This window comes from Manacus candei, unplaced genomic scaffold (genome assembly GCF_025592945.1).
Source record: "Manacus candei isolate 608988 ecotype Guabito, Panama unplaced genomic scaffold, ASM2559294v1 h1tg000050l, whole genome shotgun sequence".
Lineage (NCBI taxonomy): Eukaryota > Metazoa > Chordata > Aves > Passeriformes > Pipridae > Manacus > Manacus candei.
This window is the reverse complement of record NW_026138098.1, coordinates 5105526-5120349: the sequence shown is the minus strand read 5'-3', so window position 1 is coordinate 5120349 and position 14824 is coordinate 5105526. Positions and strand designations below refer to the sequence as shown.

Sequence of the window (14824 nt, the reverse complement as noted above, 5' to 3'; positions counted from 1 at the left end):
CTCCTGAAATTCTGCAGTAAGGATCAAAATTACCCAGGAAATGTATTCATTTTCTTAGACAAGTTTTTAAAATAATATTTTATTTTTGAGTCAGTGGTATATTTAAAAACAATCTACTGTAAGAGTAAAAAGATTGTAGATAGTAAAAAACAAAAGTGTGATGACAATAAAAAACACTAGAGTATAAAGTTAGTTTCCTTCCTCCCTCCCAAAACCCCATCCCACCATTGTCTGATATTTCTCAGAGTTTAATATCTGAAAAAAAATGCTTTTTTCTTTTTCTTTACACTTTCAGTACTTAGGAAATTAAAAATACATAAGGCATTCTTTGCAGGCACATTAATCCATTATTACATGAAAAGCAGGCACCATAAAAATGAAAACATTCTAAAAACCATCATATATACAAACACTGTACAGAATGATGGCACAAGGACAAAGTGATTCCATTCAGTTCATCCTAATCCAACATGAAATATTACACATTAAAGAAAGGAAAAAGCTCTTCCCATTCCTGTACTCAGCTTTTGGGTTCAGAATGACCAGGAGTCTCCTACCTGCCTACTCGTTCCTTTCCCACACGCTCGTGCCCGTCGGCAGCTCTGAGGCTTCCTTGATGGAAGTGTCCCTGTGATGGTCACTCAGAAGATCCAACTGAATGAAAATGGCAATGGCTGAGCAACAATGACTAATTTTATAAAGCCCATTAATCATGGAATCACAGAATACACTGAGTTGGAAGGGACCCACTAGGAATCCAGCTCCTGGCCCTGCCCAGGACACCCCAACAATCCCACTCTGTCCCTGAGAGCATTGTCCAAATGCTCCTTGGGCTCTGGCAGCCTTGGTGCTGTGCCCACTGCCCTGGGGATCCTGTTCAGTGCCCAACCACCCTCTGGGGGAAGAATCTTTTCCTGATATCCAACCTAATCCTCCTCTGACAGAGTTCCAGCCATTCTCTGGTGTCCTGTCAGTGGTCACAAGAGTGAAGAGATCAGTGCCTGCCTCCCCACTGCCCCAGTGAGGTCTCCCCTCAGTCTCCTCTTCTCCAGCTGAACAGATCAAGTGCTTCAAACCACTACATGCCCTCAGCCATCCCTTGTATGGCTTCCCCTAAGGCCCTTCCCTGCCACCATGACCTCCTGTCAGGCAAAGAAAGTGTTAAACACCTCTGCCTTGTCTGTGTCCCTGTTTGGGAGGTGACCATCCCCCTCCTGGAATGGGCCAATGATATTTCTATACTGTCTATTGCCATTAATGTATTAAAAAAACCCTTTTTATTGTTCCCCCCATTTCTGGCAGCTCCAACTCCAATTGAGCTTTGGCCATTTTCTCCCTGCAGTGACGAGCAGCATCTCTGTGTTCTTCCCATGTCACCTGACCTTGCTTCCACTGGGCACACACCTTCCTTTTCCACTTTATAGCCAAGAGAAGATCCCTGCTCAGCCAAGCCAGCCTTCAGCTTCACCTGCTTGACTTCCAATATTTGGGAACTGCTGCCCCTGTGCCCTCAGGAGGTGATGTTTGAAAAGTGAGCAGCACTGATGGATCCCAGCACCTGCAAAAGCGTTTTTCCAGAGGACTTTACTCCCTCATTCCCTGAGCACCTGAAGTCTGCTCTCCTTGTATCCAGGGCTGAGGTCTGGCTGCCACTTTTCCTCCTGTCACCAGAGATTTTAAACTTGATCCCTGTGGCCAGGGCAGCCAAATCCGATTATTTGTAACACAGACCAATTAAAGAGAAGGCACATTTCACAAATAAATTGTATCTGATTTTTAGCCCTGGGCTCAGATCCCTGATATCTGGGGAAATCCTACAGAAGCTTCACCTCCCTGCGAAGCTCCTCCAATGTGCACTGAATTCCATGTGAATATTGTCATCAATTCCTATATACACCAAGATTAGGTACAAAAACTCAGCTCAGTTTAAACTCCAGAGCTACCTGAACACTTTAGATACAAAATATTCAGCTCTCATTTGAATCTCCACAGCCAGCTCTGTGCCTGGCATTACTCAGAAGCAGGGAGAAGGTTTAGGAAGAGGGTACTGTCAGTTGATGGACAATTCAAGGTCTCAAGTAGAAATCCAGATTTCTTTCAAGTTATGGGAGGGAATAACCCCCAGAAGGGGGGGAATGTAGTGTTGGTTCCATGGCTAGAAATGGATTTCTTATGGAGTTAGAGTCATTGCACTAAATGTTAGATACTGCACACCTGAATGAGGTAAACATTATATACCATAAAATACTTAGGGAAATGAATTGTTACAGCTTTATCTTTGGAAAAAAGAACCTGCTTCCTTCTTCATTGGACAATCCCAGAGTCAACTGACGTTTGCTTCCGAGTTGTCTTTGGAGGTGGAGGCGGGGGAGTCTTGCTGGGGAGAGGAGGTGGCAGGTGCTGGAAGAAACCAAATTGGATGGATCATGTTAGCAAAGGATGGAGTTTGGAAACATTTTCTGTTTCATATATAGCTGTGGAAGAAAACAGGTGAGTCTGCAGCCTCTGACTCACAAAAACCTCTCCGTGGAACTTGCTGCTGTGGATTCCCAACGCCCTCAGCCATTAGTTTTAAATATAACTTTTATTTTTGACAACGAAAAAAAAATCTCTCAAGGGTTCAGGATTAATTAGCTCAATATTTCAGGAAAAATCTTTCAAAAGCACTGGAGAAGTTTATAATTCCCCACTTTATATCATGATAGGATATTGATTCCTTGGTGTGTATCGATTGCCTCAGCCCCCAGGCACTCAGAGCTTAAAAACTAAGCTGAAGCAACGGCTTCATTGCTTTTCTGTTATGTTTTGGATTTTGCACATTTAGAACAGAAATGATTTTAAAAAAAAAGAGAAAAGGGAAACAATTTAAAACCATTTAAAGAGATAAGTAAGTTGCAATTTACCATCACACACAGGGTTATAATTAAAATATTCAAAATAGAAATGCAGACTGTTCACATACATATATTTTAAATTGCTTCATGTATCATACAACAGAAGAGCACTCCCAGTTAGAATCATCAGCTAATTGGACAAATTAAAAAAGTCATTATGGAAATTAAGATTTTTTTATAATGTTAAATCATACATATGATAAAACCTGTTTCAGAAGGAGCTGGAGAACACTGCAATTTGCTCCCAGGCTTTGCAGGCAGGTTTTTACAGATTTTGGCTGTGCAGGCAGTGCAGATTTCCCCTCACTGCACCCAGGCTGTGCTGCAGCATCACAGCTCAGAAATGCTGCTTTGGGGTTGTTTTTCCCTAAGATTCTCCTTCTCCTCAACCACTGCCTTTTGTTTTCCTCCAAACCTAATGATGCTTTTCCATTCCCACTTGTTTGTGTTTTGTCCTGCCTCACCCACCCAGCACTAACTGCTGGCTCCACACATTCTCACAGCCCAACAAGCACCAACTCTGCCAAAATTCTTTGGTCACTGCTACAAGAACAGTCCAAACACCTGCAGTACTCCACTGCAGGCACTGCTTGGACAAAATAACTCATGATTTCTCAATATCAGGAAGATACTAGTATAGAAACAACTGATAAACCACGTGGAAGAGCATAAGAAACAAGACTGTTCCTTTTAAAAGCTGTCCAAAGATGCTGTCCCAAAAAGATGAGCAGTTCAGGGTGATGCCAGGACATCTCAGCCTCTCCTCCTAATGCTCCTGCAACCTCATGACTGGGAGTTTTCCTGGGAGTTTTCAGAGATGAGTAAGAGTAGGAGGAAAAAGCATCTCTAAGGTAACTAAACACCCTCTTTCAAGCAGGTTTTAAGACAACATGAAGCTACAAATCCAGATAGTTTTACTAAGCACAGACTAAAGAGAAAGGTAAGGCTGCAAATTGGTTGAGTCAGGAAGGCTGGGTTTTTGCTGGAATACTTTTCCTGTATCCTACCTGGACAGAACTACTTTCCCATCTGTTTTACAAGTTTTCTCACTCCTCCTCTATGGCAAATGAAGAGGGATGCCAAACTACCCCCAGGTAAGCCATGCCCTGAGCCCGTCTCTCCATTCTGCTCCATCCACTGTCCATTTCCCAGCCTCTCCAGCAGCACCACTGCCTGGATGTGCCTGCTCTCACCTCCCTCCTTGGCTCCAAAATGCTTCCTGACCTGGCAGCTTGGAAGTAATTGGGTTTAATCTGCTGCTGAATGAGAAACTCTGCACCAAGAGCAAGGCACGGGAGCCGGGATGCCTTGTCTGGAATGACGTGTTCCCCTGACTGCCTGGGGAAGAGGCACCAACACCTGGCACCTGGGGACATGGGTTAGTGCTGGCCTTGGGAGTGATGGGGGAATGGCTGGACTTGATGATCTCAGAGGTCTTTTCCAACCTAAATGACTCTATGATTTTCCAGAGCAGGCTCCAAAGAGGGCACAACTTATTCCTGACTTCCAGTGGGACACGATGACTTCTGAGCTGGAAAACCAGGTCGACAGATAAATATGAAAAGCAGATAATGTAAGAATTTAATTTTACTGAACGGAAAACTGAAGACTTGTTTGGTTTTTAGTTAAAATGCCACTGCTGATCTGCCTCTGAAATGTTACAGTCAGAACCATTAAAATGTTCCCTCTACCTGAGCAAATACTTGGCATGTAAACTCCTGAATCCCTATTAAGGCATCTGAATAAGAGTTGGACTGTCAGTTGTGATCTGAAGGTTTCAAAATCTTTGAGAACCTGCTTAATTACAGTCCTGCATCCAGGCAAGGGCTCTGGGCAAACTTTGGGAATCGCTGGTGGTCTGCAGAACATCAGTGTACAACGTGCAACAGCTCCTCATGAAGATGACATTCCTTCCACAGCTCAGTAAACCAGGTATCCCTCTGAAATACATTCCAAAATATAAAACTTTCCTCTGCTCTGCTCTCACATGAGCTCTTTAACTTCATATTTATCACCAGAAAAAAAGCCCTAACTCTGCTGATAGCATCATTTGTGAAAATCCATTTTGAATTTAAATAACACTACATTGGCAATAATTCTCAATTCAATTAGATCAAAGGCATTTCTCAACTAAATGAGCCCTTCATATTGATCAGAGAACAATCAAATCAGCCCTGAAAACCTGCTTCTGAAGAAGAGATACAATGAGAATAAGCTAAATATATATGCTATAAATAACAAGCTCAAAACCTACCAGAGCTCAGATTCTGCAAGTAAATTAGGCAGAAAGAAATAACAGAGATAGGTAGATAATTATTATAATTGAATTTACAATTTCCATTAGAAAGTCGGATAAATTTAGCACATGTTCATTTATATAATAAGCTACCAATGAATATATTAAGTAGGATGTGTGAGGCTGGTTGGGGTGACATTATTGAGGAATTAGCACCACAAAACATGCCACCATGGAACTCCAAATCCAGCCAGTGCTGATACATCCTCCCTTTTATTCCAGGACAGGATGAAATTCCAGCATACTTCCTCTCTCCCTTTAATACCACACTCAGAAAATCATTACCAGGCTCATAAAGTTCATATTTGCTGCGCTTCCCCTTAGAAACTTTGAAATAAAAATAGAGTTTACCTTGATTTTACATTTAATTAAGAGCTGCTTTGCCAAGTTCGTGTTTATATCTCAGTGGTTAATTGTGAATCTCAAAGCATCTTTTTCCTTTCTGACAAATTGACAGAGGCTGGTTCACATCCCAACCTATTTTGGGCAGAATCCTTGACTCGCGGGGACCTCAGGGGAAGCAGAAACCTTATGTAAAAGGCACATCTGCAACACAGAAACAATCTGTTCCTTCTGCTTCAGACATGAAATTGCTCCCATTTGTTTGCTTTTTTATTTTTTTTTCTCCCTCAGACAGAAAAGAATCAGGTCCAAAAACATTTGTCTCTGTTCTCTCCCAGATATGAACTGCACTGCAACTGGGCACGTTCAGGACGTAGTAAAAATCAATTACAGAAGATGAGAAAATGCATTTTTTTTTCTCCTCCGAAGAAGCAAAATTGTTTTTCATTCAGGAAACACAAAAAAATCAAACAAATTTGATTCCTAAAACTGGTCCTTGTGGCACTGCACGAAATTTCTTCCTGTGCAACTATTTTTCTTCGAAATTCCATGGTCATCAATATAACAAGGTCTGGAGATCCAATGAGAAGCACTCTAAGTTGGAAGGATTAATGGATCTAATTAGGTCAGAAGCAGGAGAAATGGGATGTAAATAAACTATCAGCTACCCAGGACTGTAAATGCTTTCAGATCCTGAGTTGCTCCTTCAGCACAGAGCTGAGCAGCCTGACAAGCAGCAATGAAAAATAATATCTGCAATGAAAAATAACATTATAGTGTGAGGTCCTGTCAGAATAACACTCCTATTGTGAAAGGGCAATAATGCACCAGCAGAGAGAACAGCCCAACTCCACTAATGTGAACCAAATTACAGACAGTTTAAGCTAATTGGCTGTTTGACCCAGGGAGCAAAGTTATGTGGAAAAGCTGGCAGGTAACTGGTGTAAAAGGACTGTTTGAAGCCTGTTGTCATACATCATCTATTAGAGTCTCATGTCACTGTGTCACAGCCCTTCCTGGAGTGTGCTTAGGTAAAAAAAAGGAATTTAAAGGATCCTTCTGTGGAGATGCACTTGGTGTTCTTCCACCTGCTGTGTGCCACCCTGGGCAATGTGAATGATCCCCCAAAATGGGCAACATGGAATTGCTTCGAGTCAGTGTCTCAGATCAGATCACAGCAGCCCCTCTGCTCTGGAGCCAGGCTGGGAGAGCTGGGGGTGTTCACCTGGAGAAGAGAAGGCTCCAGGGAGACCTGAGAGCCCCTTCCAGTGCCTAAAGGGGTTCCAGGAGAGCTGGAGAGAGACTTTGGACAAGGGCCTGGAGGGACAGTGCCCAACCACCCTCTGGGGGAAGAACTTGTTCCCAATATCCAACCTACACCTCCCCTGACTCAGCTCCAGCTGCTCCTTTGGGTCCTGTCACTGGTCACAGAGAGCAGAGATGCTGCTGCCCCTCCACTGGAGGCTGCCATTGCAAATCCTGACACAGTGTTCCCTAATTACCTGCTGCCTCCATCGTTTCAGCTGGTTTCCAGCTTTTTTGTCTCTGTCATGAGGACGACACTTTGCTGGAGCCTTCAAGGTCACTTTTTGCTCACTGCAGCTGATACAGGAGATAATTTTCAGCTCTGCAGCACATGCACTGCAACACGGGGAAAATCCCCCTGGATTCTTCCTTCTGTGTATTATATTAGGATATATTATTCCATTATATCTGAATAACCAGCCTGAATAACCCTCATACAACAGCATCCCAGAGAGTCAAACCAGGCACCGCACGAGACCGTTCCGCTCCTCGTCCCACGCGCCGCTCCAGCCTTCGCCGTTCCTCCTTTCCAAGTTCTGCCTGGATTGATGGAGATGTTCTCATCCCAACCATTACCTGATCCTTAGTAAGTGTTATAGCCAACATCATAAACCCAAGTGCTCCTTTGTCTATTTTCTTTGAGCTCCCCTCTGGCCGTGAATACAAAGCAAGCGGTTGATTTGTATGCAAGGGTGAGGAGGAACCCATAAAGCAGGATAAGTGCCTGAAGGAATCCCCTGATGTAATAATAATCCTTGCAGGAGTCATAGGCTTCTTTTTTTTATGTTCTCATATATTATTAAGAACATTTTTAGCAGAACAAATCACACGGTGGAAGAAAATATATTTATAAGGGTCTCACAGTTAACGGTGAGTAGGGGGACAATCAGGAAATTATAAGGAGATGATCATTTGGAAAAAAGACTTAAGGTACCCCAAGGTAACAGTGGACTCCAAATAATCTAAGATTGCTGCCTCAGACACTAAATGACATTATTGCCTGCAGTTTGACTTGAAGCATCTGCTGCATTTCTGGCTGCCTGCTTTCAGTTCACTACAGCACTTGGCTTTCATAACCCACTGCAAGACAACCAGAGTGAAAAATCTAATAATTCCTCACACAAGGAGATATTTCCAGTTTAAAAGCTACCAAGATAATCTTATCTCTAATATGTTTTACTGATTTTTCTTCACTGATACAAAGCTGGTGTAATTTAAAGGATGATCAGTTTACTAGGCAGAGAATGATCAAGTTATGAATTATGGAGCTATTTGACCCATGAAACATAAGGCATTAAAACCGTGGAGTGGGATTTAATCACAGCAGCAATAAGAATTTACTCATCTGATCTTTCATGTCCAGCACTACTCATTTTCTTTATGTTCTTTAACAGCTTCCTTCCTACAAGGCTGATGAAATAAAGGCACAGAGTGATTGTTATAAGATTAGAAACCTTTTCTAAAATGAATTCTAAAACTAATACATGTGGCTTTGTGACAAATCTGCTTTAGGTCCTTCTTCCAGACTTTGAAACTAAATTCCCTCATCTTGGAAAGTTTATAAAAATACAGATGCTGAAGAAAATTTCAGACAGTTAGATAAGAAGATGTAAATTTTGGACAGTTAGCCAAGGAGATGTAGCCTATATTTGATTGCATTTCTTAGCTGTGCTTAAATTCTAAGGCCCTTCAACACTGCATGTTAAAAAACAGGGTCTGTGTCTACAATGACAAGATACATTAAAAAAAATGACAGGAGTCTGAAAAAATTAAGGCTGTAAAGAGTAAAAATATTAAGACCTGACTAAAACTTTGCAAAAAAAAACAACAAGGGAGCATATTGGTACTATTTTTATGAACTTCCATTTAATGATGCGGAAACTCTGCTCATGGCAGGTCCAGGAGCTGCCCAAGGTCACATCTTCCACGAGGCTGAGGCTGGGACTTGAGTTGTCTCCAACCATCACAGCAAGATGGCTTTTGGAAGTCGTACAATAACCACCCAACATCTCTCCATGGAGTGGAAACCCCTTCAAACAGCCTCAGAGGGAAGGGAAAGAAACCCTGACGACTGGGATTTTATTTCTCACCATTGCTTAGTGTTCTTTAGCTAAAATTTGAACTTATATAAGCAATCCTGAGCTACCACCACGACCTAAACATTATACTATATAATAGAAAATGAATTTACTACTCTGGAGTTCATGCAGGAAGGAGTTGAAGAAATTTGAATCCTAATTTGAATTTCTCAGCTTTCTTCCTGAAGATGCATTCCTCAGACAACCCTCCTGGCAGCCCTGCTGTACATGCTGTAATTTTCCACTTAGAGGTCTGAATTCAGGACAAATGAGAGCTGGTCCCTGAGAGAGACACCAGGGAAATGGGTTAAAAGTTTAGTCTACTTTGATGGAAATGAGAGGAAAAGTGAAAATATTTACTAAAACCACCCAGCCATGGGGAACAACTATGGAAGAGAGGATGGGAATAGAGAATTTTTCAGTAAATGCACATAAAGAGTAAAACATGGTGTTTTGAATAACACTATTGACATTCCTGAAGGTACTTCTACATCTGCTTTTTCTTACTTAGAAAATACATACTGAATTCCTGCTACAATAGGAATTACTTATACTATTAGAAATAGTTATAATTTCAACCATGGAAAAAGCTGGACTTGTGTACTGTTGTGCACTGGGATAGTCTGTGTTAAACACAATTATTCCCAGAGTTAAACCAAATTCCTGCCTGACACTCTCTGCTGAGACCAGAAATGCTTTCTCTAGCCATGAAAAGCAAATTACTGAACAGAATCTCATTGCAATGACGAATTTCAGAGAACTCTTGGAAGACACCTCTGCAAACAAAGAAGGATCAGTTTCCACAAAATAACAGCTTGGTCAAAGTTAGAGATTTCCAAGTCAAAGGATAGAAAACCCTCTGGTTTGGGTTTGTGTGAGAAGGTTGTGGTAGTTTCTGTGAGAGGATGCCAGCAGTATCCCCATGTTCAATGGCAGGACTTGTGACCTTTTGGGGTCTCATTGCCCTGCTCTGATTTGATTGGCTATAAATTAAATTAATTTCCCCCAGATGAGCCTGTTTTGCCCATGATGGTAATTGGTGAGTGATCTCTCCCTGCCCTTGTCTCAATCCATGAGCCTTTCATTATATTTTCTCTCCCCTGTCCAGCTGAGGAGAGGAGTGATGGAGCATTTTTGGTGGGTACCAGCCAGGGTCAACCCACCACACCTCTTTAAACCTGTTTTCTCTCTTCATAAAGAAAATAAATGGCCCTTTTCAAAAGTGCTGCTTTAAAGAAAAAGACCAAATTATTTTTAAAAGCTTCAAGGCTACAGGAAACAAAGTTGAAAAAGTGTATTTTCTTCAGAAAGCTCAAAAGGCTGTTGATGATGAGGAGTTTCTGAGCTCCTTCCCTCAAAGGGGAGGTGTGTGTTTGCCTCAGGGAAACAAGCAGCGATTGAACATCGACAGAACGGAGCTCCAGAAAGGAGAGATGGCAGGAACATGTTTTATTTCCTTTCCTGAGACAGCACTGAAAGGCTATTAAATCTAATTTGCTGCAGAGAATGTATCCTGTTGGTTAAAGCTCCCTTACCAACACACCTAAAAGCATTTGGCTTAGATTTCACCAGAATGAACCCAATCTCCCCCTCAGGCCGATGCTGCTCCCTCACACTCCAGACACTGCAACTGCAGAACTCTCTGGATGTGCTGACGCATCCAGGAGCAGGATCCTGTCTCACCTGGGATTGCTCAAGGGACAAAGGAAAGAAAATTGCAGGACGTGATGATTCCCTGAGGACTCACCCGCTGGTGGGCAGGGGGGGAGGTCGTCGGGCTGATCAAGTCCTGGCTTTCCATGAGGTTCCCATAGTCGGCTGTGCTTCCTTTGAGGGGCAGAGGGGGAGGAACGTCGGGGATGTCGGAGCTGGACATTCCATTCAGCTCCAGATCTGTAAAATCCAACACTGAGTTAAATCCTTCAGCAACTGAATCCTAGAAACAGAGTGGTTTGGGTTGGGAGGGACCTTAAAGCTCATCCCATTCCACCCCCTGCCATGGGCAGGGACACCTTCCACTAGCCCAGGTTGCTCCAAGCCCCGTCCAACCTGGCCTTGGACACTCCCAGGGATGGGGCAGCCACAGCTTCTCTGGGCAACCTGTGCCAGGGCCTCCCCACCCTCACAGGGAACAATTTCTTCCCAATCTGAATCTCCTCTCCTTCAGCTTAAGGCCAATCTAACCCAAAACTCCAGCCTGAGCCAGTCCTTAGGGTGCTGATACTGTGATAATGCTGCACATGCATCTCTCTGCCTGCTCTCCACAGCTTCTATAATTAACCACAGCTCATCTAATGAGGAATTCTATAGGAAAGTAGAACGAATGAACCAGCCCCATGGCAGTGGGAAGCTGCCCTGTGGAGTCATATTGGGCTCATCTTAAAATGCCCTCAAAATACTTGAACAGCCCCCTATTTTTACCAGAAAACAATTTTTACTTCAGATTTCATAGCAAAATATTAATAGCTTAGCAAATATAATTTTCTCAGCTGTAAGCTCTGCATTTTCACCTTGTACATTAAAAGTTTTGAGAAGTGCACTAAGCAAATATATCAAGCTAGGCTTTATTGACCTTCCTTCAGTAAAATAAAAGCTTCTTGTTAATAAAATGCACAAATGAAAGCCCAGAATTAACTATGTCTCTCTCAAAAACTTTCAGACTCCAGGTAACTATAATAAATGAGCAGCCATTAGTCGCTGAGTAAATAAAATCACGCACGAGAAAGTAGCAAACATTTATTATTCCTGTTTGCAGAGGAGAAAGTTCCCTTTTCTTAGCAGATAAATCCTCCCAGGTTCATGCTGGAAATAGCCTGAGGGACAATAAAGTTTATTGAGGCCTGAATGATACATAGGTTTTTGGGCAGAAATCCACCCACAGTGTATTTCAGGGTAATTCAGTCATTTTCATACCCACTGTGATCTCTACAAGATAAGAAATTGAAATTATTTTCTATAAATCAGGGAATTTTACTGAGGAAAATAAGAAAGTTTTTTTTTATTTTACTGGGGTGATTTCTGAAGTAAGTGGAGGCCTTGTTTATGCAAATATTTTTATTGCAAAGTTCACATCAATACCTTATTAAAAGTGTGATTTTTTTGTTCTCTAAAATGTCCTCTCACTAACACCATTTAACTCTAAGGTGCCTGTATTGATTTGGCACTGAAAACTCTAATTTTACTCTTCATACTTTTGAACTTTCCACTATACTGAAAGAAGATTATTTTCCTTCAAACTTTCAGTGGCTTCTCCTCCATTAGGCGGAAAAATGTTATTTGTCCTCCAGGACTTGAATTTCTCATATTTTTTTCTACTGCTCCTGGTTTTCATCCTTTCTTTTCCACACACAGAGGATTTCCCCATTCCCCAAATATTTCTAGTACTTTCCTTTAAGGATCTCCATGAAAATCTACTTCTAAACTCATGTCATTAAACATATAACTGGAAAACAACCCCATGCATTTGCAACTAAATACTGATGCTGTAAACAAACTTCCCTTTTTATTCTGTTGGATTTTCTTGTCATTCTGCACATCTAAAGACCACAATTTGAGACCATTAATGTCACAAAACAACTCCTTGACACACATCCTGGATATCTCACCCCCAACTACACATATACCTATTTACATATCTTATCTAGATCTATATATGCATTTATTCAGTTGGTGTTTTCATGCACTTTAGGAAAATCCTGGGAAATGTTTGGGAAATGGCATTTTCTTTAGAGTGTTTAGCTGTAACTTTAGCAGAACTTGAATCCTGCTTTGCAAAGAGAAACCTTCTTTCCATATTTACTATAAACAAGCCATGTTTTTAGGTCTCACTGTAGCCAGTCCTTGGGTGGAAACTGAAAGTGAGTAAAATAATACACTATTACCCAAAAATAAAGTGAATTTCACTGCCCTGAACACTTCAGCTTTGCATCTTTCACGATATTTTTTCTATTAACATGACATAATTTCTTCTTACATGATGTAACTTCCAGCTTCATCTAAGCCATTACATGTGGACTAAGAGGTCTACAAGAGGATGGGAACACCAATTTTGTTAGGAGTTACCCAAATCCTTTGTTTCTTTTAATAAATCTTTGGCAGATCCGTGGGAAGGCAGGTGAGGAATGTTTTCACTTGAGCTGTAGAGGAAACAAGGTGTGGAGTCAACTCTGCTTGAACAACCTGGATGGACCCCAGCTGTCCATTCTGCTTCTCTGCCTTTCCCCACATTCCCAGCTCCTGGTCCAGCTCTGATTTTCTGCAGCCCCTGCTGTGTTCCTCCACCTTCCCAACCTCATTCTGTTGCAAGACAGCAATAAATTCCTGCAAATGTGGACAGAGCATTTCCATCCACATGAACAGTTTGTAATATACACTGACAATATTTGCATTTAGCCTGGAAAACTACTTAGACAACGACAATATTCTATATTGAAAAACAATTATTTGCCCTGACTAACTGATCTCTCCAATAATTTAATGCAATACAGGAGACTTCTCCCCTTCTGCTGAAACAGGTACTGACCACAAACTTCTGGAATTTTCAGTTGTGTTCCCTGAAGATCCATTTCTACAGGTCTATTAATTTTCTCCTGCTTAATCCATCTGAACTGAACAGAGTTACTATATAAATAATTACTCAACATTTTTGGTTTGCTGTCGTTATTGAAGGTGTTTCATCAGAGGAGTGTGTTCTGACTATTCATTCCCTGCTGGACATGTGCCACTGGGAAGATCTCAGAGCTGGCAAGAGATCAATTAGGGGACTTTTTTTTTATCATCTTAACCTAATGATCACATTTTATACTCCACTCTCCTAAACTGCCAACTAACAAGCAGCCAGGATTGCTTAGCAACCCATTAACTGCTTTTAGCCCATTTGTGCACTGAAGTAACTTCTTTATCCTCGGAATTCCTAAGAAATTTTATCACTCCAATTCTTCAAATGATTATGGAGCAGTGCCACGGATTTTGCAATAAGCTGATCCTATTTTACACAACACCCATCGATCCCCAGCACATAAATATTGTCAGAAATACATGATTTCAGATAATTTTTTAAGTGTATTAATAAACATATACATATAATCCAATTAAACACTTCTTTTCCAGGAGTATATATCCTCTACTTCTCTGTACTTCCAGCCTTTTTTTAATTCCAGTTTATTAGTAGATTTATAAAACTGTAAATAAAAACTATAAAGCTATTAAAAATAAAACATAAAACTATTAAAAATAAAACATAAACCTATTAAAAATAAAACAAAATATAATTATAATTATTATATATTATATATACATTATACAGTTATAAAACTGTAAAGAAAGGAGAGAATTAGAGTTCAGCATTATCAAAATACTCGTTTTCGGGTCTGACTATTTAAAAGAAAAGGTTTCAAGTATCAAAAACAGTGGATAAAAAAACATCAAACAAGATTTTTCTCTTCACTCTCATCATCTGTTCTCCTCTTTACTAACACTGAACTCTTGACTATCGTACCAGGATTTGGGTACATGTATCAAAAAGATCTTTTTTTTGCTTTTTTGTCACAGGCTGGCAACTGAAAACTCTGAATAACAGTTTTTGGAAACCAGTACTGTGAAAGAAATAGGTGTTGGATTGCACCCAGCTTTGCAATTGGGTTTGCTGAAGACTGGAGCAAACAGATGATATTTTACAGAAAAACTGAGTGATAGATGTCAATGTCAAGCAAAAAACACATCAAAAAGACTGACCTTTATTTTCCCATCTGGCTTGTATTCACAATGTATCAAAGACAAGCTCTTTTAAGGTACAATTACCAAAAAAAAATGACTTTTTGAGCCTTTATGCTCTAAAACACCCTATATAGAAACAAGTAGAACACTGATTTTTGATAGTTACTCTACGTCTAAATAATTGTTAATGATAA

The 14824-nt window shown here is 40.9% G+C and overlaps 1 protein-coding gene across 3 annotated transcripts in view; it reads right to left on the bottom strand.

The window, feature by feature from the left end:
* Nucleotides 1-14824, bottom strand: part of DOCK1 (dedicator of cytokinesis 1) — a 332168-nt gene that overhangs the window by 55757 nt on the left and 261587 nt on the right. For 2 of the 3 annotated variants that reach the window (XM_051801051.1, XM_051801053.1), the window contains 2 exons: nucleotides 10663-10808; nucleotides 64-2400 (listed from right to left, as the gene is read on the bottom strand). In XM_051801051.1, coding sequence (XP_051657011.1) covers nucleotides 2305-2400; nucleotides 10663-10808 — 242 coding nt within the window. In that variant the 3' untranslated portion in view covers nucleotides 64-2304. Of the gene's footprint in view, nucleotides 1-63; nucleotides 2401-10662; nucleotides 10809-14824 lie in introns of those variants that run through there. The other variant, XM_051801050.1, reaches the window with a different exon arrangement.